This window comes from Pistacia vera, unplaced genomic scaffold (assembly GCF_008641045.1).
Source record: "Pistacia vera cultivar Batoury unplaced genomic scaffold, PisVer_v2 Contig1013, whole genome shotgun sequence".
NCBI classification, from domain to species: domain Eukaryota; kingdom Viridiplantae; phylum Streptophyta; class Magnoliopsida; order Sapindales; family Anacardiaceae; genus Pistacia; species Pistacia vera.
The window spans coordinates 148,573-174,498 of NW_022195043.1; the positions used below are offsets into that span (position 1 = coordinate 148,573).

Genomic DNA, 25,926 nt, shown 5'->3' on the forward strand with positions numbered 1-25,926 from the left:
TGACAACTTGGTGCAACGCGTAAGTGTTTGTTGGATGAAGTTCACTAGACTGACCCACCAGAAGATTCCATGGAGATAGTAAACCAAATGTCTATGGAACAAATCCTATTACAGATGGTGGTGCATGTGATCCTAAGACTTGAGATCACTAAAGGGTCGTGTGTACGTTGTGGTGTGGTTTGACAATAGCCTAACGTTTTTAGGATTATCAGTACGATGGTGATTGGCTACATCATAAAAATATATCATGGCTATGGTGGATTACGAATGAAGTTATCTTATTGCTTAGTTTGGTTATATGGCAACAACCATAAATCTATGGTCATAGTGGAATTGAGTTGTCGCTCAAATTCGATTGAATACTGGTCGTTAGTTTAATAACCAAATACCAAATACATCAAGGGTATGATTTGAGAATGACATTATTTCTATACCTTAACCTTGATGAGATAATGTATGATGAAATGATTAGATTGCATTGTAACTATATTGTTGACAAGTATCAGTTCTTCGCTGATCTTTATTTGTTGGGTGGCCATGACGCCTTACTAGAGGTCAATCTTGGTTTGTGAATAATGAAATGATTAATTGCTGATTAATCGTGATATTACTCACTACCAACATGATAGAGAACCTAAGGGTCACACACATAAGGAGAGTTGACTGCAGATTGTATATTTAATCAAAAAGGGTTAAAGGGTATTTTGGTCTTCTCACAAAGACAAGGGTAATTCGGTAATTTAATGCAAGTTGGCGCCTATGTTTATTTATTATAGAATAAAAACATTACCTAATTGATATTTAATATATTTATGAAATATATTAGTATTAATTGTATTAATTAAATTACCTTAATTAATATTAAATGTTTATATTTAATGTTAATTGAAAAATAAAAATTTCTAATTAGTTGATTAATACATTTAATATATTAATCCTATTGGGAAACCTAATTAATTCTATTCTTATTTGGTTTAGGAATAAAACCAAACAAGAAAAACAATAGCATCCTATTCCAAGTTGGAATAGGGTTTTAAGTTGCCTATATAAGATAACTTAAATTAGGTTAAAGTGTGATTTTCTTTCAATCAAAATTTAGAAGAATTTTTTAGATAGATAAAAACCCTAGTCGCCACTTTCATACCCTCTCTAGCAAGTGGGTTTTCTTCGATCCCTCTGCATTCTCTCTTTGTGGATACTAAAGCGCGATTCTACGATTGAATCGAGTTGTGAAAACTATAGAGAAGGATCCTCCAAACGAGTGTAAGTAATTCGTAACCTTCTCTGTGAATTTTTGTGTGAAAAATAATTAAATCAATACCCGGATCATGGGATTAAGGTTTAATGAATTTTAAAATACCATACGCTACGTGTTTTCCCCTTTATTAAATCTTACAATGGTATCAGAGCCTCGGGTAATCTGATTTAATTATTTTAATGATTGTTTGGATTGTTAGTAATTGTTTAATTAACAATTGCATGATTATTTTGATGGTTAATTGTTATTATTGATGTAATTAATTAAAATTTTGTCAAGGTTTGGATTGGGTCAGTCCTGAATTGCTTTTTAGATTAAAATTAAAATTTTCTAGAAACCCTAGTACATCACCTAATTTTGTGGCTCACGCTGCTGTGCGTGGCTGCGCACAACAATAACTGTTGTGCGTTGCACGTGTGGCAATGTTAGGCTACTGTGCGCACAACAACTCCTAGTATTTGCACGCGCAGCTGATGGCTGTGCGCAACAGCGCTTGATATTTGCACGCACAGCTACACCTAATGGCTACGTGCTTGCATGTGTAACAACACTTGCGTGCGCAGCTACATCTGATGGTTGTGTATGTGCAAGCACGCTGTTGTCATTGCTGCACGCTTGTGCGCACAGCAGTAGAAAGATCGCACGTTGTTGTGCATGATCTGGATGAATGGCCACGTGCATCAGCATGTGGCCTTGCTGAGAGTCGCCACAAACAACGTTGTAGTGGCTGCATAACCGTATGTGCAACCACTGCCTTTCCAATGGTTGTGCGTTGTTGCACACGATCGCTGCTTCTCCTCACCCCAGCAAACGTTACCGCGTGTGGTGGTTTTCGTGGCTGTGCATGACCAAGCCATGATGGCCATGATTTTCCCCACATGGCCTTGACTAGCATAAGGCTGAACTAGCCATGTACGCTACCTGTTGTGTGTTTTTCGCACAACAGACTTGCTTGCAGCAGCAAGCAATATGTTATGCCTAAAAAATATAAGGGCTGACGTCAGGTCCATTCAGCCCACAAAAGTCAGATCATTGGAACAACCGCAACCTGCTTCCGTCAGAATGGTGGGTGCGCGTCAGGCCAGCCAAAAGCTGTGGTGATCCCACGTGTCCAATCCCTGCTCTAAATCACGCAAATCACTTTGGAAGGTGGGCAATGTGACATAACGAAGGATTTGCACGGATAATCCCACCAACTTACAGATTTAGTGATCATTGCCTCAACGCATCCCACTATAAATTGGGAGTTCCTCTCTCATTAAAGGGGATTCGCACATTTCACACTTAATTAACATCTCTATCTTTCCCTAGAATTCTTAGCATTTGATACCTTGTAATATCATTGTAAAGTTAGTCAGCTAAAAGCGACCTGACCCTTATAATCAATATAAGCATCAGTGGACGTAGGACTTGCTACCTTAGCATCCGAACCACTTTAAAAGCTGTTCCCATTGCATTTACTATCCCTTTTTCCTTTTATTCACGTGTGTCCTTTGAGCCCATTCAACGTTTCACACGTGCATTTCGTTGGTGTAAAAATCACGCATCAACAGTTTGGCGCTAGAAGGAGGGACTGATTTAGTGTTCATCCTTCATCAGGAGAATCTTCAACTTACCGGTCCTACAATAACAAATGGCCCGCCAACTAGAACCTGAGCAAACCAACCAGGGCGCTGAGGGGCTCCCCCAAGTTCGGGGGGATACTTCTTCCAAAAAACCTTCAGCCCTGCAAAATGCTACAAGACATATCCCATCAAGTTCACAGCTTGACCCCGTTATAAGAAGCTACCTGGAAAGGTTTGACAATACTTTCCAAACAGTCAACCAAAGGTTGGACCGTTTGGATCATGGCGCGCCATCTAAGTCAGCTGTGACGGTGCAACCACCAAAAACGCCTGCAAGTCGCGCGAAAACGCGACAAAGGGAAATAGCCCGTGCCGCAAGCACTGTAGCGCGTAGACGAAAGGATAAGCAAGTGGCAAAAAACAAGCCCACGGGCTCCAAAGGGCCAGCAAACACCGACCGCGTCCCAAACAGAATACCAGTCTCGTTGAGACTGGTGAAAAGACGTAGCCCGAGATGTCCCATGCCACGTCGCAAGTACACACCCATAAAAGTGCTGGAAGGGGCGATTCTTATCACCGCCAGCAAAGCAATCCTGATCTTCACTATGCGAGAGGGTCCCACACTTTGCGGGGCAGTTCTTACCACCGCGAAGGTCGTGAAAATACCCCGCACCTTTCATCGCCATCACATGCCTCTAGCTAACGTGTGTCGAGAGTGGCTGGAACCGCCGGCCAAGGCAAAGAGGAACCCGACCTCTAGACATTCCTCAATCGTAACCGTGAAAATCAAACTCGCATGGGTGAAAGCAACCCCTAAGCGGCTCCATTGCCGCAAATTGAGGAGCTGCAACAAGCTCTAGACAGACTAAAAGCTCAACAAAATAAGTAGGGGCAGGTCGCATCTGCGTCCCCCTTCTCTCCCGAAGTGTTAGCCGCTCCACTTCCACCAGGATTCAGGATGCCTGACATGCAGGCGTTTGATGGAAATTCTGATCCATAAGATCATCTATATGAATTTAATGACCTGATGGAGCTTTACCAGGTCTCAGATTTAGCAAAATGCCGCTATTTGGCAGTAACGTTGGCCTCCCATGCCAAACGGTGGTTCAGGTCGCCCCCAACAGGATCAATCAGTTCGTGGCCTTAGATGAGCGCGACGTTCCTGAGGCATTTTCAAGCGAATCGAAAGTTTTCGATGCCTTTGAGCTACCTCAGCAATATAAGGCAAGAAAGGGATGAATCCTTCCAGTCCTACATTGACCGTTTCCACAGAGAACTCAACAAGGTGGCTCATACTCCTGAAGAGTCTGTTCGGACTCTCATAATAGCCGGAGTTCGTCCATAAACCGACCTGTGAAAAGAATTACAGGCTGAGGACGATGTTTCCCTCACAGGATTCTATAACCTTGGGAGAAGTACCTCCGAATAGAAAATTCATTGGCGGCACTCCGCCGTCACGACCCCAGCGCTTCGAGCAGTATGTCTGGTCGGGGTGAAAGTAGAAGAGTTGATCGCAGAGGGGACGCTGACGATCAGCGAAAAGGGAAGAAACCTCGCTACGAGCACAAAAAGTCTTATGCTCCTGTTCCTCGTCGCGATCGTGATAGAAACCAATATACTCCATTGAATGTGTCTGTATTGGCCATTCTTGATAAATCTGAGGAAGCCAGTCTGCTTAGTGAGCCCGAACCCATGAAAACTCCTGCGACAGCCAGAAATAATAAAAAATACTATCGCTTCCGTCAGGACAACGGGCATCATACCGATGAGTGCCGAGCTCTAAAACAAGCAATCGAAGAGCTCATCAAGAAAGGACACTTCAAAGAGTATATTAACGACTCCGCTCCTGCAAAAGAGAAGAGCCAAGGGGAGCAAGGGAAAAAGCATCATGATCGCAGAGGGTATAGTAATGTTAACATAATATTTGGAGGACTGCACCTCGCAGAAAACACGCAAGGTGCGCAGGAAAGATACACTCGCGAAGCTCATCACGACCCAATCGGGGTGATGAACACATCGCAGTGACCGCAAAAGGCTCGTAAGGAGGAGCCGATCACCTTCTACGAGAAGAAGGCAGCTCGTTTGCATCATCCTCACGACGACGCCCTTGTGATCACACCCCTCATAGGGCACCATAACGTCCGCAGAATGCTAGTGGACAATGGAAGCGCTGTGAACATCCTATTCCAGATCGCTTTCAAAAGAATGAACTTGGACGAGGTTGACCTGAAGCCCGCCTCGATCCCTCTTTACGGCTTTACAGGAGACTACCTGATCCCCAAAGGAACGATCCAACTTCCGATCACGCTAGATGATTATGACAAAGTGACTAAGGTTACTGAGTTCTTAGTCGTGGATTGCCCATCTGCCTTCAATGGAATCCTGGGTCGACCTCTACTGAGAAGCTTCAAGGCAGTCACTTCCATATACCACCTCAAGATGAAGTTCCCCACCCCAATGGGGATAGGGGAAGTGAGCGGGTTGCAAAGCGCATCTCGCGACTACTACATAAAAGCGGTGCAGATGGCGTTTAAGGGGAAGGGCATTTCGCGAGGTATTCCCCGACAGGCTATGGCGATCAGTCGGATCGAGCCACAGCCTGGCCCAGTAGAGGATAATATGGATTCTCGAATTCAGGAAAGCCTTTCTAGCGGTCCAGTTAGGGATTTGTCCGAAGTATCGGTCGACCTAAAAGAACCGAGCCGAGTGTTAAGGATTGGGAGCAGTCTCAACCCCCAGCTCGCCTTCGAGCTGATCAGCTTCCTGAAAGAAAATATCAATGTGTTCGCCTGGTCGCACGCAGATATGGTCGGGATCAGCCCGGACATCATTTGCCATGCGTTAAACATCGACAGCGAAGCCAAGCCAGTTCGCCAGAAAAGAAGAGTAGTGGATCCGGAGTGATATGCTGCCTTGAAATTAGAGGTGGACAACCTCCTCCAAAACGGGTCCATCCGAGAAGCACTCTACCTGACCTGGGTTACCAACCCAGTTCTAGTAAAGAAGCGTAATGGCAAGTGGCAAACCTACGTCGACTTCAGTGACCTCAACAAGGCCTGTCTTAAAGACAGCTTCCCTCTGCCAAGAATTGACCAGTTCGTGGATGCCACCTCGAGGCACGAGCTTCTAAGTTTTATGGACGCGTACTCGGGATATAATCAAATTCTGATGTACGGGCCAGACGAAGAGCATACATCTTTTATTACAGACCGAGGGCTGTATTGCTACAAAGTTATGCCCTTCAGCCTCAAGAATGCTGGCACAACCTACCAGCGATTGGTTATCCGAATGTTCTCAAACCAGATCGGAAAAACAATGGAGGCCTACGTAGATGACATGCTGGTCAAGTCCCATGTCGCCTCAGATCACATTGCGCATCTCGCTGAGATGTTTGATATCCTCCGGCTGTATAGAATGAAACTGACTCCTCTCAAGTGTTCATTCGAAGTATCGTTAGGAAAATTCCTAAGGTACATGGTTAACCAGAGGGGGATAGAAATAAACCCCAAGAAAATTCAAGCTCTGCTCGATATGGAAAGTCCGACCAGCAAAAAACAGGTCATGAGTCTTAATGGGCGAATAGCAACATTAAGTAGCTTCATATCAAGGCTAACAGATCGCTGCTTACCGTTCTTCAATGTTCTAAAGGCCAACAAGAAGTTCGAATGGGCTCCCGAATGCGAACAAGCGTTCCAAAGCATAAAAGAGCACCTCGGGAAACCATCTCTCCTGTCCAAGCCTTTTTCGTAAGAGATCTTGCTCCTGTATCTGTCCGTCTCTCAGTTCGCGGTCAGTGCAGCTCTAATTCAGGAAGAGGAAAATGTGCAATGGCCAATGTACTATGCGAGCAAGTGTCTGACGGATGCCGAGATGCGGTATCTAGAAATGGAGCGATTAACCATGTGATGACTAATTACCCACTCAGACAGGTCCTCTAGAAGCTAGAGGCATCGGGTAAATTACTTAAATGGGCCATGGAATTGAGTCAGTTCGATCTGAAGTACAAGCTAAGATCGACTATCAAATGGCAGGCAGTTGCTGACTTAATCTCAGAATTCTCCTATCTTCCAAGTGAATCAGAGCAACAGCCTAGCGAAGCCATCCAGGAAAATACTCAGAATCTGTTGACCTGGAGCCTCTATATCGATGGGTCCTCGAATAGAAAGAGGGCCGGTACAGGTCTTCTCCTTCTGAGCCCCGAAGGGGCTCGTATTCACGGGATACTTCGGTTCGGATTTAAGGCAACCAACAATGAGGCTGAGTATGAAGCTCTGCTCGCTGGGTTGCGGTTGGCCAGAGAAATGGGTGCAACCGTAATCAGTGTACACATTCCACTCGTTAATGTTATTTCATATTAGTCCTGGTTCCCGGTTTCGGTTCCTGACTGCAAGAACCAGAATCGAAATCGCACAGTGTCAGTTCCAAATTTTTGGAACCGAAATCTACCTATTGACGACCGGTTCCGAGTAAGAATCGGAACCAAACCCCGGGTACCTGCTGGTTTCGGTTTCAGTTTCGGTTCTGATTGGTTCTTTTGAACACCCCTAATGGCAACCAATGTTTGTTTTGTGGAGCGCCATGATATTACAGTACCATTGCAAGTGAAAACATATCCCATCTGCGAGTAGGCTTTATGAGGGTCAAAAAGGTACCCAGCATCTGTAAAACCAACTAATTTAGGATCGTTATCAGATTTCACTAGATAAAATAATCCCAAGTCTTTTGTTCCACTAAGATAACGAAAGACATGTTTGATCCCATTCTAATGTCGGCGAGTTGGTGAAAAGTTAAATCTTGCCAACAGATTAACTGCAAATGCTATGTCTAGTCTCATACATTGTGCCAAATATAATAATGCACCTATTGCATTTAGATACAGTACTTCAAGACCAAGTATCTTTTCATCGTCTTCTTTAGGACGAAACGAATCAACTACCATTGGGGTACTTAAGGGGTGAGATTTATCCATATTAAATCGCTTAAGGATTTTTTCAGTATAATTTGATTAATGGAGCAAAATTCCATCTGAACAATGCTCGACCTGTAGGCCAAGACAATATTTTGTTTTACCCAGATCCTTCATTTCAAATTCTCTTTTTAAGTACTCAACAACTTTTGTAAGCTCTTCAGGAGTCCTTATTAAGATCATGTCATCAACATATACTACCATAATTGCAAATCCTGATTCTGGCCCTTTTATAAAGACACACGGGTATACAGGACTATTGATGTATCCTTCCTTCATCAGATATTCACCAAGACAATTATACCACGTTCGTCCTGATTGTTTCAACCCATATAACGATCTTTGCAATTTAATTGAATACATGTTTCTTTTATTTGCTCTTAGCACTTTGAATCCGTTAGGGATTTTCATATATATATATATACACACACACACATATGTATATACATATGTGTGTGTGTGTGTATACAGTAAAACCTCTCTATAGTGATACTCTGTATAGGAATAAACTCTACATAATCATAAAAAATTATATTCCCAATTTGGGATAATTATAAATAAGAATAAACTCCACATTGTAATAAGTTATAATTTTTCTAATTCCCGTCTTAAGGAAAGTTGCCTCCACATAGTAATAATTATCTTTATATTGCAAAAAAAAATATATGGTATGTGACAATAATTTATGCTTTAAAGGTTTAAAGTGAAATAAAATATTTATCTGAAGTTGTTTGGGACAATAATTTATGCTTTAGAATTGTTATTACATCTTTTAACTTGCGGGTACATTACTCGCTAGCATGAACATTTTCTTGTTAAAACCAAAATATTTCTATCTTCTCAAGCATGTTTACAGCTACTTGACATGAAACTTTTTGTATTTCCGTATTATCATTCTCATAATTATTTCCTTTCTCTTCTTGTTTAATTGTAGAAATGATTTCTTCTTTTGTTAAAGCATGCATGACTTATTATTCATTTGGATGATTAAGGAAGACATTAATATTCATTCAATTAATGTAGTGAAGTTGTCGAATCTGATCACTCAATTCTACAATGACTTTTTGATTCTCTTCATCCACTTCATTTGTAACTTGCAATTTATCGACATCGGTCTTAATTTTGTAAGGCTTAAAACAATTGACAATTGTCTGTGGCTTCACATCAGTTGCCATGCAGCAACTGCATTTACAATTTCATCAAGGACAATTATCTTTGTTGGTTTCAAAACACGATATTCTATCTGTTTCAAAAGTAGGCAATTGAAGCGCAGAATTGAAAGCCTAATATTATTAAAATATGAATTGAAATCCTAATATTGTACTACTAAAACATGAATTATGAAATAAGAAATTTTTTTAACTACACCTCTATTAAGTTATAACCTCCTAATAGTAATAAAATTAGTTAGTCCCATCATTATGACTATAGAGAGGTTTTAATGTATATACATACATACATTATATATATAGACAAATACATAATGACAACGTCCATGAGACGCATATCAAATCCTTCGGAGACTGATAAACTAATCAAGTTTCGAAATGTGATCGCATCAATCACTGGTGAATACATCTCATCAAAGTCAATCCCAGGTCTTTATAGGAAACCTTGAGCAACTAGTTTGACCTTATACCTAGCAATCTCATTTTTCTCATTTTGTTTCCTTGTGAATACCCATTTGTATCTTACAGTTTTCACGTTTTCAAGCATTTGGACTACAAATCCAAATACATTGTGTTTTGCTAGAGAGGTTAATTCTACTTGAATTGCCTCTTCCCATTTTAGCCAATCATGTCTGTTTCAACATTCATCAATAGAACATGGCTCAAACTCATCATTCATAATTTCAATAGCGATTGCATATGAGAATATGTTAACTCTTCTAGAGTTAGTTTAGAAGATGTGGAATTGTCAATTATTCCAGTATTGTCAAGATTGGCACCTATTTGATTTTGTGCGTTTTGTTTACTAGGAACATTATCCTTGGCTCCAACAGGCCTACCACGCTTTTGGCGTGTAACTGATGAATCGATTACTGCCCGCATGGACTGTTCATTGGTAACATCAATCCTTGCTGGTGTATTCATAGCAAGAATGTATGATCTCATTATTTTCGCTGCATTTGTAAATGCATTAGACATTTGGTTGGCAATGTTTTTGCAAATGTACTATTCTTTGCACTTAAATTTCAGATTGAGATGTGCAAGGATCTAAATGAGATATAAATTTACTTTCTAAGAAATTTCAGGCTTTACTCTAGGAGGCTTTACCTTTCTCCCTAAAAGAGGAAATATTGTCTAATCAAATGGCAATCCGCAAAACGTGCGGTAAACAGATCACCCATCAAGGGCTCAAGATATCAGATAATGGATGGTGAGTCATACATATATATTCCCAAATGAAATTGGGTTCCCATTTTGGTGCGTTTGGGGGTGGGGGGGTAATTGGAACTTGCACAACACAACCAAAAGTTCTTAAATGGGATATATTAGGTTGATGTCCAAACACAAGCTGTATTGGAGAGTATTGATGATATGCAATGGGTCTTAGGCGAATTAACGTCGCAGCATGTAAAACATCATGAGCCCAGGCAGAAGTTAGTAATTGCATATGTAATAGCAAAGTTCTTACAATTAATTGGATACGCTTTATGAATGACTCTGCCATACGCTTATGGGTATGTACATGTGGTATTGGGTGCTTAGCATTAATTCCCATTGATGTGCAATAGTCATTAAATGTCTTTGAGGTAAACTCACAAGTATTGTTCAGACGGATTGCTTTAATTAGGTAATCTGGAAAGTGTACTTTTAATCTAATAATTTGTGCCAACATTCTAACAAAGGCAACATTACGAGTGGATAGTGGACAAACATGTGACCATTGTGTCAATGCATCAATCAATACCATAAACTAGCGGAAGGTCCACTTGGTGGATGAATAGGTCCACATATGTCCCCATGAATTCCTTGTAAAAATGATGGGAATTCTATACCAACTTTAGTGATGGATGGCTTAAGTGCCAATTTGCATTGTGAGCAAGCAAAACAAGCACTCTCATTAGGTGACAGAATCTTCAGGTTCTTTAATGGGTGCCCGTGTGATTTTTCTATAATCCTACGCATCATTTTAGATCCTGGGTGGCCAAGACAATCTTGCCAAATTTTAAAAAGTTCAAGATTAGTGAACTTCTGGTTCATAATTGCATAGATTTAAATATTCTACAGGAATGTGTAATATAACTTTGATGAGAAAGCAGAGAGTTTCTCCAATACATGCTTCTGACATGAAATATTAGAAGTGATGCATAGAAACTCTCCATCCTTTTCACTTGAAGTGTCAACATGGTATCCATTGAGTCGTATATCTTTGAAACTAAGCAAAATTTTTTGGATTTGCTAGAGTATAAAGCATCATGGATACTTAATTTAGTTCCGCCTAGTAACAAAAGTGTTGCTCTTTCGAAGCCCTCAGTTATGTTTGCAGATCCTGATATGATATTTATTTTAGCCTCAGTAAAGGTCAAACTTGAGAAATATTTTCTATCCTAAAGGATGGTGTGCATTGTTGCACTGTTTACTATACAAATGTCTCCACAATTGTTGGATATTGATGCCTCAGTTTCGAAGTCCATCCTTAAAAAAAAAAATTTACATTAGTAAGGATGTTTACATAACTTCATTTTCATGATGTGGAACTTTAGGTCAATTTTTTGTCTCTGTTTTACAAACTTCATGTTTGTAATCAGTATTTAGAACTTCAAATTCTAAAATGATATTTATTTATGAAACTTCAAGTTCATTTATCGCATTTAGCTATTGAATATATAATAAAAGCAGATCTATTTAGAAAAGGTTGTATTCAACAAGAATGATTAGATTCGACTATGAAGGTGGTATTCAACAATAATAAATAGATCCAGCCATAGAGACAGAATTTATCAATAATAAATATATCTGACCATAGAGGTGAAATTTAATAATAATAAATAAATCCAGCCATAAAAGCGGACAAAAATATTAAAGAACACATGTAGGATCGAAGTACTTACTTTCAATAGGGGTGCAACGTTACACTTGTTAAGCTCTTCATGCAGATAATGTATTGTAAACTAATTACGAAATATAAAATAATTATAAGGACTAATGAATAACAAATGAAAGATAAAGGACTATTGCAAATAGAAGAACGATAAAGGGGCTAAAATTTATTATCTTCTCATCTTAGTCCACTCAAATTATGAAGGAGGGAAGGGTTATTTAGTAATTCTTGTCACCCTCCAAACTAATCAAAACATGCTATTTAGCAACTAGGTGTCAAAAATTGTTGCCATCTTTTGCCATGTGTCAAGAGGTGGCAATAGTGTGATGAAAGGTCTAAAATGGTGGTAGACCCACATTTTCTTTACAACACGAACATACTTTTAAGTTATTTTATTTTGTAATAGAAATGTTTGTTATAATTCTTATGTTTTGTGTTCTTAATTTAATTATTTATAAGATTTTCTTTTCTAACTTTAATTTTTTTTGAACTTTCAATTTGAATATGTAATATTTTATTTTAGTTTTGGTGATTGTTGGGGGTATATAACATAAGTGAAATGAATGAAATATTTACTATTTTAAAAGAATAAAAACAAAAATTGGAATGAAGAGCATTTATGGAATCTATGGAATGTCATAAAAAAAAAAAAAATTAATTTTTAAATTTTTAAATAGGGTATTTTAATAAATGGGGCTTCTTTAGGCTATTAATAGGTGTCAATAGAATCACTCATAATATAAAATTGGAGTATGATTTTTTAGCCCCTATTCAATATATTAGGGTGAATTCTATCATGAATTTTGTGTTTTTTTTTGAGAATATTGAAAATAATGGAAAAATACAAAAAATAAAAAAGCGTTCGGTATATTTATCTAAAAACACAAAGAAAATAATTAAAAATACGAAATTAATCACCTCCAAAACCAACAAAACCCCCTAAAATTATCATTTATTTTGTTAATCTTCAAGAGTTTATCTCAAATATGTCAATATTTAATTTCTGTCTGCAATTATGTGTTAAAAATCTTGATTTTAAAAGAATTGTTTTTTTTTTTTAAATTTAATTGTGTTTTTTTTTTTAATCACTAAATGTTAGTTTAAATGTGTTCTATAAATGTGTGACCTTCTCTCATAAAATATAATTGTAAGTTCAAGGTTGATTTTATGGATTTAGATATTTGTTGAGTGAAGGATTTAAGAAATTTGTTGAGTTAGTAATTAGTGGAAGGGTAAGATAGACTTTTAATTAAAAATTAGATAGAACGATGTTTTTAATACTTGTAAAACAAAATAAATTTGTGTGATATTAACAATTTCATAGGGGTTAAATGAAGTAGACCAAACACAAGAAATGTATCGATCAAGGCCATGAGGGGAGTTATCAAATAATTCTTCAAATGTGAACAGAAATCACTGTTAATTTTTCATACCTTTGGGGTGTGAATGTAAAGCTGAAATTTTAGGTGAGGTGTGGGATAGGTGTTTATTGACTAAACGTGAACCATGCGACTATTTAGTATTTACACCTTAACCATGCGCGTTACTCATGACGCTTTCGTAACATCTCGTTGCATTTATCAGATTTTGGGCAAAACGTGGCACGCGTCTGATGTGCTCTGTTAAATTTTCAGATAATATTCTATTAATTCTGTCATTCCCATGTGTTGTTTGTTTCTAGCACAATTCAAGTTCCAAGTCTTATAGACAGCTGATTACTTCATCATAATTTTGTTTTATCTTTTATAAAGAGAAAAAAGAAAAAATTGAACTCCAATTTGAAACATTAATAATTTAATAAAATATAAATCTAAATTAATGCTTAACATAATAAATATAGTATGTGATAATTGTTATTTTCTTTAAGAAAAGAAGTGATTCTTTTTTTTTTATTATTATTATATCTTACCAAAAAGAGGTATAAGTATTTTTAACTCTTTACGTCTTCCCATTTTGCCAATTGCAAATCATGTGAAAGTTGAGTTTTCAACGCATGAATACAAGTCAAAAGTGAATAGCAATAGCGTGTCGAAACTGAAAACAATTCCACCTCAGATTCAGCATCCAGAAAACGCCTCTTTAATCTTTTGACTTTCAAGATCCTACCCATATATAAAACAATCTCCATCAAATTTGTAATGACCTATACATAATATTATTCCAAAATCCTTCAATCTTGCTATTGTTGTTTTCTTATAAATAACTAACTGAAAATGGGACACCGTCTGAATTTTCATCTTCATTTCCAGCATCAGCATCAGGAAGTGCCAAAGGGATGTTTAGCCGTGAAGGTGGGTCATGAAGGTGAAGAACAACACAAGTTTGTGATTCCAGTTATGTACATAAATCATCCACTTTTCATGGAGTTGTTGAAAGAAGCTGAGGAAGAGTTTGGATTTGATCAGAAAGGCCCCATTACCATTCCTTGCCATGTTGAGGAGTTTCGTAATGTTCAGGGTATCATTGATAATCACTACTCAATTCATCATATTGGGTGCTTTCATTAGAATGATTTGAATTTCATTTTATTATTACTTATTGTATTATATTTGTAGAAAATTAATGTCAAAGAGTCGTTATTTACTTCCTACACTTTTTATTATACACTACAAGATTACGAGAAACGCTAAGCAAAATCTCTTTTACACTCTAATTGTCACGTGTGTACAAAGAGACAAATAAAATGAGAAAATAAATAATCATTCATTACAAGTGAAAATGGTGTTCCTAACACTCCAAGATTATTTTTATATTCCCAACACATCTGTTTCAAACTAACATAACACCTACGCCAACGCTAGAATGATATCCCTTCACATATCTTATTTTTTTAAAATAAAATTGCCTTTATATATTTTAAAGACAATTACATTTAAATTTTATATTTATATGTAATACCGGTAATGTTATATAACATTAATGGTGTATTTGGTTGGGAGAAATCTCCCATTCCGAAGGTAATGTCATCTTATTTTACTTGATTACCACGTTTAATTATCAAGTAATATAAGATTCCGGTAATTTTCTCAAACTAATAGTAATTATTGTTGGTAATACAGAAAGTAATATGATTATCTCTATTTTCTTAAGTATTTTAAGATTATTTGGTAATCTTATTTTTATTATAATTTTACCCTTAACTATTAAATTTTTTGGACAATAATATCATTGTTTTGAAAAAAAATTACAAAAAAATTCAAGGACTATTAATTTAATCCTTATATACAAAATTTTTAGGACATAAATATCCCTGCACTTTGAAAAAAATTACCCAAGAGTGGTGGGTGGATCTGGCCACCACTACTAGCCACCGACCGTCAGAAACCATAGCTGGATCTACGACTCGTGGCCGTTAACGAGGGCTCGATCTCTGGTTGTCGTTAACGGCCAGACAGTCAAAAGGATCTGGTTGTCAATGGCCAAAACACTGACCATTAATGATGGCCGNAATCTTGTAAAACAAAATAAATTTGTGTGATATTAACAATTTCATAGGGGTTAAATGAAGTAGACCAAACACAAGAAATGTATCGATCAAGGCCATGAGGGGAGTTATCAAATAATTCTTCAAATGTGAACAGAAATCACTGTTAATTTTTCATACCTTTGGGGTGTGAATGTAAAGCTGAAATTTTAGGTGAGGTGTGGGATAGGTGTTTATTGACTAAACGTGAACCATGCGACTATTTAGTATTTACACCTTAACCATGCGCGTTACTCATGACGCTTTCGTAACATCTCGTTGCATTTATCAGATTTTGGGCAAAACGTGGCACGCGTCTGATGTGCTCTGTTAAATTTTCAGATAATATTCTATTAATTCTGTCATTCCCATGTGTTGTTTGTTTCTAGCACAATTCAAGTTCCAAGTCTTATAGACAGCTGATTACTTCATCATAATTTTGTTTTATCTTTTATAAAGAGAAAAAAGAAAAAATTGAACTCCAATTTGAAACATTAATAATTTAATAAAATATAAATCTAAATTAATGCTTAACATAATAAATATAGTATGTGATAATTGTTATTTTCTTTAAGAAAAGAAGTGATTCTTTTTTTTTTATTATTATTATATCTTACCAAAAAGAGGTATAAGTATTTTTAACTCTTTACGTCTTCCCATTTTGCCAATTGCAAATCATGTGAAAGTTGAGTTTTCAACGCATGAATACAAGTCAAAAGTGAATAGCAATAGCGTGTCGAAACTGAAAACAATTCCACCTCAGATTCAGCATCCAGAAAACGCCTCTTTAATCTTTTGACTTTCAAGATCCTACCCATATATAAAACAATCTCCATCAAATTTGTAATGACCTATACATAATATTATTCCAAAATCCTTCAATCTTGCTATTGTTGTTTTCTTATAAATAACTAACTGAAAATGGGACACCGTCTGAATTTTCATCTTCATTTCCAGCATCATCATCATGAAGTGCCAAAGGGATGTTTAGCCGTGAAGGTGGGTCATGAAGGTGAAGAACAACACAAGTTTGTGATTCCAGTTATGTACATAAATCATCCACTTTTCATGGAGTTGTTGAAAGAAGCTGAGGAAGAGTTTGGATTTGATCAGAAAGGCCCCATTACCATTCCTTGCCATGTTGAGGAGTTTCGCAATGTTCAGGGTATCATTGATAATCACTACTCAATTCATCATATTGGGTGCTTTCATTAGAATGATTTGAATTTCATTTTATTATTACTTATTGTATTATATTTGTAGAAAATTAATGTCAAAGAGTCGTTATTTACTTCCTACACTTTTTATTATACACTACAAGATTACGAGAAACGCTAAGCAAAATCTCTTTTACACTCTAATTGTCACGTGTGTACAAAGAGACAAATAAAATGAGAAAATAAATAATCATTCATTACAAGTGAAAATGGTGTTCCTAACACTCCAAGATTATTTTTATATTCCCAACACATCTGTTTCAAACTAACATAACACCTACGCCAACGCTAGAATGATATCCCTTCACATATCTTATTTTTTTAAAATAAAATTGCCTTTATATATTTTAAAGACAATTACATTTAAATTTTATATTTATATGTAATACCGGTAATGTTATATAACATTAATGGTGTATTTGGTTGGGAGAAATCTCCCATTCCGAAGGTAATGTCATCTTATTTTACTTGATTACCACGTTTAATTATCAAGTAATATAAGATTCCGGTAATTTTCTCAAACTAATAGTAATTATTGTTGGTAATACAGAAAGTAATATGATTATCTCTATTTTCTTAAGTATTTTAAGATTATTTGGTAATCTTATTTTTATTATAATTTTACCCTTAACTATTAAATTTTTTGGACAATAATATCATTGTTTTGAAAAAAAATTACAAAAAAATTCAAGGACTATTAATTTAATCCTTATATACAAAATTTTTAGGACATAAATATCCCTGCACTTTGAAAAAAATTACCCAAGAGTGGTGGGTGGATCTGGCCACCACTACTAGCCACCGACCGTCAGAAACCATAGCTGGATCTACGACTCGTGGCCGTTAACGAGGGCTCGATCTCTGGTTGTCGTTAACGGCCAGACAGTCAAAAGGATCTGGTTGTCAATGGCCAAAACACTGACCATTAATGATGGCCGGTTCTGGCTATAGATCTGGCCACGAAAATGAACATACCGGCGCATGGTTGGCCAGATCCGGCCAGTCATGCACCGTTACGGCCATTGACGCCGCCACTGGTAGTGATGGCAGGTGGCCAATAGTGGCTTTGGGTGGGTGGGGGTGTTCTTGTTAAGTTTTAATCTTTTTTTTGTTGTTGGGGTGTTTTAGCAATATCTCAAACATAGGGGGTTAAAAAATTATTCAAAAAATAATAATAAAAATAATATTGTATTAATATTTAAAAATGAGGGCAATTTAGTAAATTATATGATATATCCACCAATTTATTCTTCCCAACCAAACATATTAATGTAACATACCTACCAATTTATTTCAACCAACCAAACACATTTCTCTAAACATTCTTAGTAATCTTCAAGGTAATCTTTCTTTCCATTAATATAACATTCCCTAAACAAAACACACCCTAAGGGGGCGTTTGGTTGGGGTTATCCTTCATTACTGTGGTAATGTCATCTTATATTACTTAGATTATCACATTTAGTTGTCAAGTAATATAATATTCTAGTAATCTTAAAAAACCAATAATAATTATTATTGATTATATAGGTGGTAATCTAAATACCTCAATTTTCTTAAGTATTTTAAGATTACTTGGTAATCTTAATTTTGTTACAGTTTTATTTTGAACTATTAAAATTTTTGGACAATAATGCCCTTATTTTGAAATTAATTTACATGAATCTGCCATTACAATTTTACCCCTAATTAATTAATTAAGTTTTTGGATAGTAATGCTCTTATATTTAAAACAAATTGCAGGCCACCCAAGACCACCACTGCCTGCCAACCACCACCGTCAGCTGCAGGCGACCATCATCGGCCACGATGGCAATCATCGGCTGACGTTGCTAGAACGATGCATGACCAGTCGAATCTGGTCAGTTGTGCACTGATCTGGTCATTTTCGGCCAGATCGATGGTTGGAAAAGCTAGATGGCTGTAAATCTGGTCGAAAATAGACAGACCCATGGCGCACGACATTGGAATAGATCTGGCTGTTTTCGACCCTATCATGGCTATTAACGGCCACAAATTTGGCTATTAACGACCATTGATCTGGCCGGAACAGCTAGAATATGTCTGGCCATTTTCAACCAGATCCATAATCGTCTGGCTGTTTCCAGCCATTGATTTGGTTGGAAACGACCAGATAGGCACATGATCAGCCAAATCTAGTCGGTCGTGCACCGTTCTGGTGACTGCCAATAGCGGCTGACGGTGGCGGTAGACAGCTGACAGTGGCTTGAGGTGGGTGGAGGTGATTTTATTAGATAAATGTTTGTGGCTGGAGTGTTTTAGCAAAATCTCAAATGTTAGGGGTTAAAAGTGATTTAAAAAAATAATATGATATTAATATTTAAAAAGGAGGGCAATTTAATAATTTATATAACATACCCACCAATCTATCCAACATTCCCAGTATTAATATAACAATGATATATATTCTATAATTACCGTCCCAACATTGTGAGTATAATACATATTGATATAGCATAATTTTCTCATTATCAATACGGTACAATATTACTCTAAATTTTATTCTAAAATATATAAATTCTTGGTTTTTATTATAGTGACTATTAAGATATCAATATTTAATTCAAATATAGTTAGCAGTAAAAATAAAATAAAATAAAAAATGAAAACTGAACCACGATTATGACAAGTTTGTTAAAGTACCTTAATTAGATTTTATATAAAATTAATATATATGAATTATATATATATGCAGTACTGTATTTTAATTCAACAAAAAATGAATTAATTTAAATTATAATATAGAAAAATAATTAAAAGGTAAAGTTAAGGTGAAATAATATATATTTAAGGGGGTGCGATCACTGTTTTAAAAACCGGACCGGACCGGGAACCGATCACGTGTCCGGTTCAAGTCAACACTAAACCCGCCATTATGTAATAACTCGCTTTAACCCATTTAAAAACCAGATAAAATCAGTGAACCGCCAGTCCAACCGGACCGGTGGATAAACTGGTCGAAATTTTCAAAAATCCGTAAACCTACGCAATCGCAACCCATTCTATTCTGATTTCCTTTCTCTGTTTCTCAGCTTCTTCTACACGAAAATTTCTCAGATTTCTCAGCTTCTCTACGAAAATTTCTCTCTGAAATCCCACTCAAATCGCAATCAACTCTACTCCCTGAAGTCTGAAATCGCAATCATTCACCAAATCGCAACTGAACTCTCTGAAATCGATGACAACGTCTTCCTCCCTCGTCAAAAATCGACGACGACAGCTCCATTCGTCGACGACAGCTCTGTTCCTCGATCCAGGTAATAAACACGCCATTCCTCGATCCAGCTTTAATAATGATTTCGTTGCAAACTTTATCTGAAGCAATGTTTTTTGTGGATTCATTGTTTTTATTTTGCATAATCTGTGATATTTTTGATACTTTAAAGCTTTCTTAAAAAAGTACACATTGTCTGTTTAAACGTATTTGTTTCCTTTGGGACATCTTCAAAATAATTTTCACCTCAATTCTTTAGGGTATCTTTTTAAGCTGAAGCTATTTTATCATTTAGAGTGCAATAATATGGAAATAAAGGCTCTCTTTAATCCTCAGGAGTAATGTGTTGTAAGCTGTTGTGTCTTAACTATATTTTTATGAAATGAGGAAGACAGAATGGTTCCCGAATGAAAAATGAGATATATCTCATACTGATTTTGAATTAAGGCATATTGCATATGATTGTGCTCCTGAGTTCTGGCTTATTTTTAATCGTCTGGTGTGTTGATTAGTATTATCTACATCCTTTCAAATATATATATATATGCTAATTATAGGACTTAATGGAATCGTTTCAAAAATTAAAATTAATATATATTTATGATTTACAGGAAACTGTTTAGGGTTGAATCGGACAATTGTTTAAACAATCAAATATTTCGTTCAACTTAGTTAAAGGTGTATAAAAACATTTTTTTTCTTCTCTTCTTGCAATTGTGTGTGTGTGTGTGTGTGTGTGTGTGTGCGTGTGCGTGTGCGTGTGCGTGTGCGTGTGCGTGTGCGAGTGCGAGTGTGAGTGTGAGTGTGAGTGATAAAATAAAGAAAAGAAAAGAGAAAGGAAAAAAAAGAACGGTCCATTAGGAGATGATTAATGCCTGTGGAATATCCTTTTGTGCATAGTCGAGAAGTTGTGTAAGTGTGAAAAGACATCATAATTCTCATCAGACGATACTAATCTGAATTAGACCAAAGAGTAGTTCCTAGATCGTATTGACTATGTTCTTAGTAGTTCTTAAATTAAATTACAAGTTTTAACTTGTGATTTCTATTTTTTACTGAAATTTACGTAGATGATGGTGATGGTTATGATGATGATGATGGTGATGATGATGATGAATTTTGATGCTAGTGTGTGAAGCTCAATCAACATGGAGACGGATCAAAGAAAGAACACTTGCACCAAATGTGTTGTTGTTAATTATTATGTATTTTGTCATTTAATATATAATGGATGAACACAATATCATGTTTTGGATTTGGATTTTAGATTGTTGTTAAATACTTAAATTATATTAGAATTGTTATTGAATTTGAACTTTGAATCATGTTGGGTAGTAATTAAGTTGTTATTGTCTTATTAAAAAAATGAAAATCCTTTCAAAAAAAAGAAAAAAAAAAAAAACAGGTTTTTTATGTGCTAACGCCATCATGCTGATGTGATGATATCACCGGTCCAACCGGTTAGACCGATTAACCCGTGAACCAGAGAGTAGAGCGGGTTGCCCTCCAGTCCGGGTTTTAAAACAATGGAGGAACAATTACAAAGTAAAAGTCAGTTGAAAACTAAAATTATCTTCCAAACATTTGACAAAATTGTAATTTCCTCCTGAAGTATCACTATATAATACTTTCCTCTTCATGTATAAAATATAATTCTGTTAGTATTCCGTTAAAGTGTGATTATTATTTCAGATACACAATAAACTATTTTTAATGATACTTTCAATTCAACTCTTTTATGTTAAAAAATAAAAAATAACCTTATGGAAATTGACAGTAAAGATGGATCCCACTATCAAGTAAGGCGCTTGTTATATACAAAAATGAGCACACATTTTCAATTAGATCAAAGAGCATAGATCAATATTTGTTCCACATTTTGATAGACAAAAAGGTGTTTGAATCTTGACAACTCAAATAGATACCTATTTTGGATAATTTAATAATTATCTAATTTGAAGTTGTAGTGGATCCAATGTTGATGCAAAGATCTAATAACCTGCTTATTACAACAAAAAGCTACAACAAGAATTCTGAGTTATACTCTATTGTATTATGCACATTTGACTCAGAAATCACATGGTATAGCATTTCAGTGGAAATTAAATGAATTATATATATATATATATCTTTTAGACATTTCATGTACACGCTTCTTTCTCTGAATTCATAAAATATAAATGAAAAATACCTTTTCATAAAATTTCTGCCAATAAATTCTATCATTGTTGCCTGCGCCTTGTATTGGTATTCCGTATCGTCACACCATGTAAAAATTTAGTATATCCAATGTAACTCAGCTTCCCATCTGAATTTCTGATACAGTCGTTAAACACAGAATAAGCTGCAGGAGCCACATTCATTTCCTGCAAATTGTTTTCATATAGCTAGTAAGTCGATATTTGATCATTTAAAAAAAAAAAAAAAAAAAACTTGACTATACCAACAACACATGCACATACCAGAGCCAATTCCTCAACCGAAATGGGTCGATTTCCTTCTTGTTCAAAATATTCAAAGGCTGTACTTGCAATTGTTTCCCATTCCTCAATAGCCTCGAGCTGATATACACTAATAGCAGCAGCACAAAACTCTTCGAATTCCATATCTTTATATGCAAGAGGATCCATCTTATGTTAAAAAACAAAATGGAACTTCTGTTAGCATCAAGTACAAGATGAAAAATGATAATAAGGAAGTTCTACTTCATAAGAAAGAAAAATTGGAATCAAGGTTATGATAATATATGAAATTTTGAGTGTTAAATAATAATGAACAAGAATGCTGCAGAAAGCCATGGAATAAGAATGTTTATTTTAAGGATAAGATATCAGTCCTACAAAATGAAGAAACGTGGACTTTTTCCTTTTTATTCTTCTCCTATGCTGCTTCAAAGATTATAGCCAGACCATATCCAACAATTCACAGGTTTTACAAAACACAAAAGCGTATAGTGTAATATATCATGTAATTAAAATCTTAAGAGGCAAAAACACAATACAATAAAATAACCACTGTACAGAAATTTGTGATAATATACATAAACTGTGTGAGGATTAAAGATTTATCAAGAAGACTCACCAAATCAAAAATTTCAAAAACCCTTGCATCCATCATGGCATCAGTTACATTTCTCATTAGAGCCTGCACTTCTTCATAACAAACTAATAATCATGATAAAGCCATGGCTGATAACCAATTGGAAATTATTAAATAAGACAGCAATTTCTATCAGTAAAAAAAGTAAAAATAATTTTGAAATCAATAAAAAAGAAAAAGAAATATATTACACACACTATTACAGCAAAAACAGAAATAAGGTTTAATAATTACTTATAACTTAAATACTAATTTTTTTTTTAACTAAAAAATAAAAAGAATGAAAGAAAGAAAAGTGCGAGAACTAAGGGGAAGCACCAACTAACCGCTTTAAAATTACTAAGAGAGACACGACCAGTTTTAGGTTCCAAAAGCCTAAACTGTGCCCTAAGATATATTAGCTCGTCTTCTGTTAAAGCTTTTGAAAGAGCCTGCAGCCACATTAAAGACCAGATAAGTAAATTTGTTAAAGCAGTGACCACGGAAAAAGGCAGCCCAACTACACTGTGAAAGTTGCTCCAAAAGGTGGGCTATGTATGTACAAGATATCACTAGAAAATGAGTTTGGAGGATTCCTGTAAATATCATACACTGCTTTGTTAATTATGACAAGTCGGGCAACTACCTTTAATGCTGCATGTTTAAAAGGTGTGGCACGAAGGTAAGACTTGACTAACTTGTATATCAAGATGTCCAAAGGGCCAGCACAATTTTCATCTCGTAACCATCGATGAGCTGCAAATGTCAAGGAATATAATAGTTTCCATCAGTAATAAATAATAAATATATGCTATTACAAGCAAATAATAGACTGTAAATTCTATCAAATGCTTTCTTGTGTATGTATATATGTATGTGTATTGATCTAGTCTTCTCTGCCAAAAAATTTTGACATTACTTACTTAGACATTGGGCCGCAGTCATTCTTTTCCTGGGGTCCTTGCTCAGAAGCCTTCGTGTAAAATCTTTGGCTTCTGGTGATACAGCAGGCCAAGGTGAATCACTAAAGTTAGGATCAGCTCGAAGCACTGAACGAAAGATTCCAGATTCAGTCCGGGCCCAGAAAGGTCTGCTTCCACATAACAATATATACGTTATGACACCAATACTCCACATATCTGCTTCAACGCTATACATTCTGTGAAGAACTTCAGGTGCAACATAATACGCACTCCCGACAATATCGTTGAGACGTTGATCTGCAGGTGTGAAAAAACTGTATGTTTTTTCATTCAAGCTTACGCTCGTCAACTAAAGTAACTCTATGTTAAAGGGAAGTAATTGCAAAGGATGGCAACTGAAAATCATTGATTGATGCATCTCTGTGACTCAGTGAAAAAGCAAAATTGCATACCATTATGCAGTAGCATAAAACTATTTCAAGTGATATATCAAGTATAAAACAATCAAATTAGGTTATCAGCCATCTGAAGTCTAAGACTGAGATATATGTAGATGTATTGTGACCCAAGGCCATTTACAGAAAAATTTGGCCAAAAATGCCACATTGTTTCCGCGACCATGTTTACAATAATACTTGTACACTACTTACAGGGGAGGCTGGGTAGCTTGCCCTGGAACATAGGCAATAAATTAAGCATGATTATTGGTAGCACTCACAAGGTTGAAATGTCTATTAAACTAATGGAAAGTAATTAATACAGAGCGGCAAAAATTAGCTTCTTAAAAAAAAAAAAAAAAAAATGAAATGTCTATTAAACTAATGGAAAGTAATTAATACAGAGCGGCAAAAATTAGCTTCTTAAAAAAAAAAAAAAAAAGTGGGACCAGAGGTATTTCATACTCTCTGGACAAATGCTCTAAGGAAACAAACCCAATAAAGAAATTGACCTGAGGATGTGATGAACACCTATCCTAGAATTCCCAATCACAACACCAAATCCCAACAATTCCAACAACACAGCTCAAACACAGCAAAAACAAGATGAACACTAAAGAGGGCAAGTAAATCAGATCAGAACAATAAGAAAATTATAGGTGATAGTATTCATGAATGGAACAGTAGAATCAACTGGTCTTCGAGGGCTAAAACCTCCCAGGTAAGACTCACGCACAAAATCAGGATATCCCACTACAACTCCCTTTTTCCCTTTTCATTTTGACATGAAGATTCTAACCAATTACCTAGCCAACTGTCCCAATACAATTTACCCCTTTTGCCCCTATTGCCCATTCTTTGTCTTGCATATATACCACTTAGAGATGCCAGGTCCATCATTAGTTCATTACCCTCCCCAAGAAGTGTCACCTTGTCCTCAAGGTGAAAAGATGGGAACTGATGGCAGATGGTTTCATAAGATTCCCTAGTATTATCACAAGTTGGAGAATTCTTCCATTTGATCAAAACTTCATAGTCCCCATTCAGCAATTGTCGTTTGAGCAAAGCTTGTTTTGGTTCAACTTAGATTACCATATCACCATCCAGGAACTGAGGAAGAGGAAGTGCAGCAACTGGATGCAAAGTGATCTTTTCCAACTGAGATACGTGGAAGACGTTATGGATGCAAGCCGTGTCTGGAAATTTCAAACGGTAAGCCACAGGGCCAATTTTCTCAATCACCTCATATGGTCCATAGAATCTAGGGCTGAGTTTTTCGTTGGTTCTTCTGGCTAGGGATTTGAGACGATATTGTTGGAGTTTTAAGTAAACTAGATCTCCCACATCAAACTGAACAGCTCTTCTTTTTCCATCAGCATATGCCTTCATAGCCTCTTGAGCATTAGACAAATTTAGCTTGAGTTCCCCTAGGATGCGTGCTCAGAATACTTAAGTGTTGGTGGATCTCTACCATATAATGCCCAAAAAGGAGTCATACTTAAAGATCGGTTAAAGGTCGTGTTAAACCAATATTCCGCCCAACTCAACCATTTAGGCCATTGTTTAGGCTGCTGCCCCAAAAGCAACGTAAATATGTCTCAACGCCCTGATTGACCACTTCGGATTGACCATTTGATTGGGGATGATAAGCTATACTCATGTGTAGCTTGGTGCCGGACTGTTTAAACATCTCCCCCAAAAAAATACTCATAAAGAGCTTGTCCCAATTCGATACAA

General features: G+C 36.2%; 3 protein-coding genes across 3 annotated transcripts; 2 read left to right on the forward strand and 1 right to left on the reverse strand.

The window, feature by feature from the left end:
• The first annotated feature begins 14,049 nt into the window (after positions 1-14,049).
• LOC116114887 (auxin-responsive protein SAUR32-like) lies at positions 14,050-14,343 on the forward strand. Its single transcript, XM_031401045.1, has one exon. The coding sequence runs from the start codon at positions 14,050-14,052 to the stop codon at positions 14,341-14,343; it is 294 nt and encodes a 97-aa protein (XP_031256905.1).
• A 1,877-nt stretch (positions 14,344-16,220) lies between these two features.
• On the forward strand, positions 16,221-16,514 carry LOC116114975 (auxin-responsive protein SAUR32-like). The gene has a single exon (XM_031401144.1). The coding sequence runs from the start codon at positions 16,221-16,223 to the stop codon at positions 16,512-16,514; it is 294 nt and encodes a 97-aa protein (XP_031257004.1).
• Positions 16,515-21,602: 5,088 nt separating this feature from the next.
• LOC116115066 (CDPK-related kinase 4-like) lies at positions 21,603-25,578 on the reverse strand. Its single transcript, XM_031401235.1, has 7 exons — positions 25,282-25,578; positions 23,753-24,101; positions 23,476-23,585; positions 23,177-23,281; positions 22,833-22,895; positions 22,214-22,381; positions 21,603-22,117 (listed from the first exon to the last, which is right to left on the reverse strand). The coding sequence occupies exons 1-7, from the start codon at positions 25,576-25,578 to the stop codon at positions 21,974-21,976; spliced, it is 1,236 nt and encodes a 411-aa protein (XP_031257095.1). The 3' UTR covers positions 21,603-21,973.
• Positions 25,579-25,926: the final 348 nt, after the last annotated feature.

What these genes read in the sequence shown, in the direction of transcription:
- LOC116115066 (XM_031401235.1), bottom strand. Translation starts at nt 25,578, where the DNA reads ATGAAGGCATATGCTGATGGAAAAAGAAGAGCTGTTCAGTTTGATGTG. An exon ending in TTAAACATGCAGCATTAAAG is followed by an intron (nt 23,282 to 23,475) that starts GTAGTTGCCCGA and finishes ATGTGGCTGCAG; the next exon opens with GCTCTTTCAAAAGCTTTAAC. An exon ending in CTCTTAGTAATTTTAAAGCG is followed by an intron (nt 22,896 to 23,176) that starts GTTAGTTGGTGC and finishes GAAGAAGTGCAG; the next exon opens with GCTCTAATGAGAAATGTAAC.
- LOC116114887 (XM_031401045.1), top strand. Translation starts at nt 14,050, where the DNA reads ATGGGACACCGTCTGAATTTTCATCTTCATTTCCAGCATCAGCATCAG.
- LOC116114975 (XM_031401144.1), top strand. Translation starts at nt 16,221, where the DNA reads ATGGGACACCGTCTGAATTTTCATCTTCATTTCCAGCATCATCATCAT.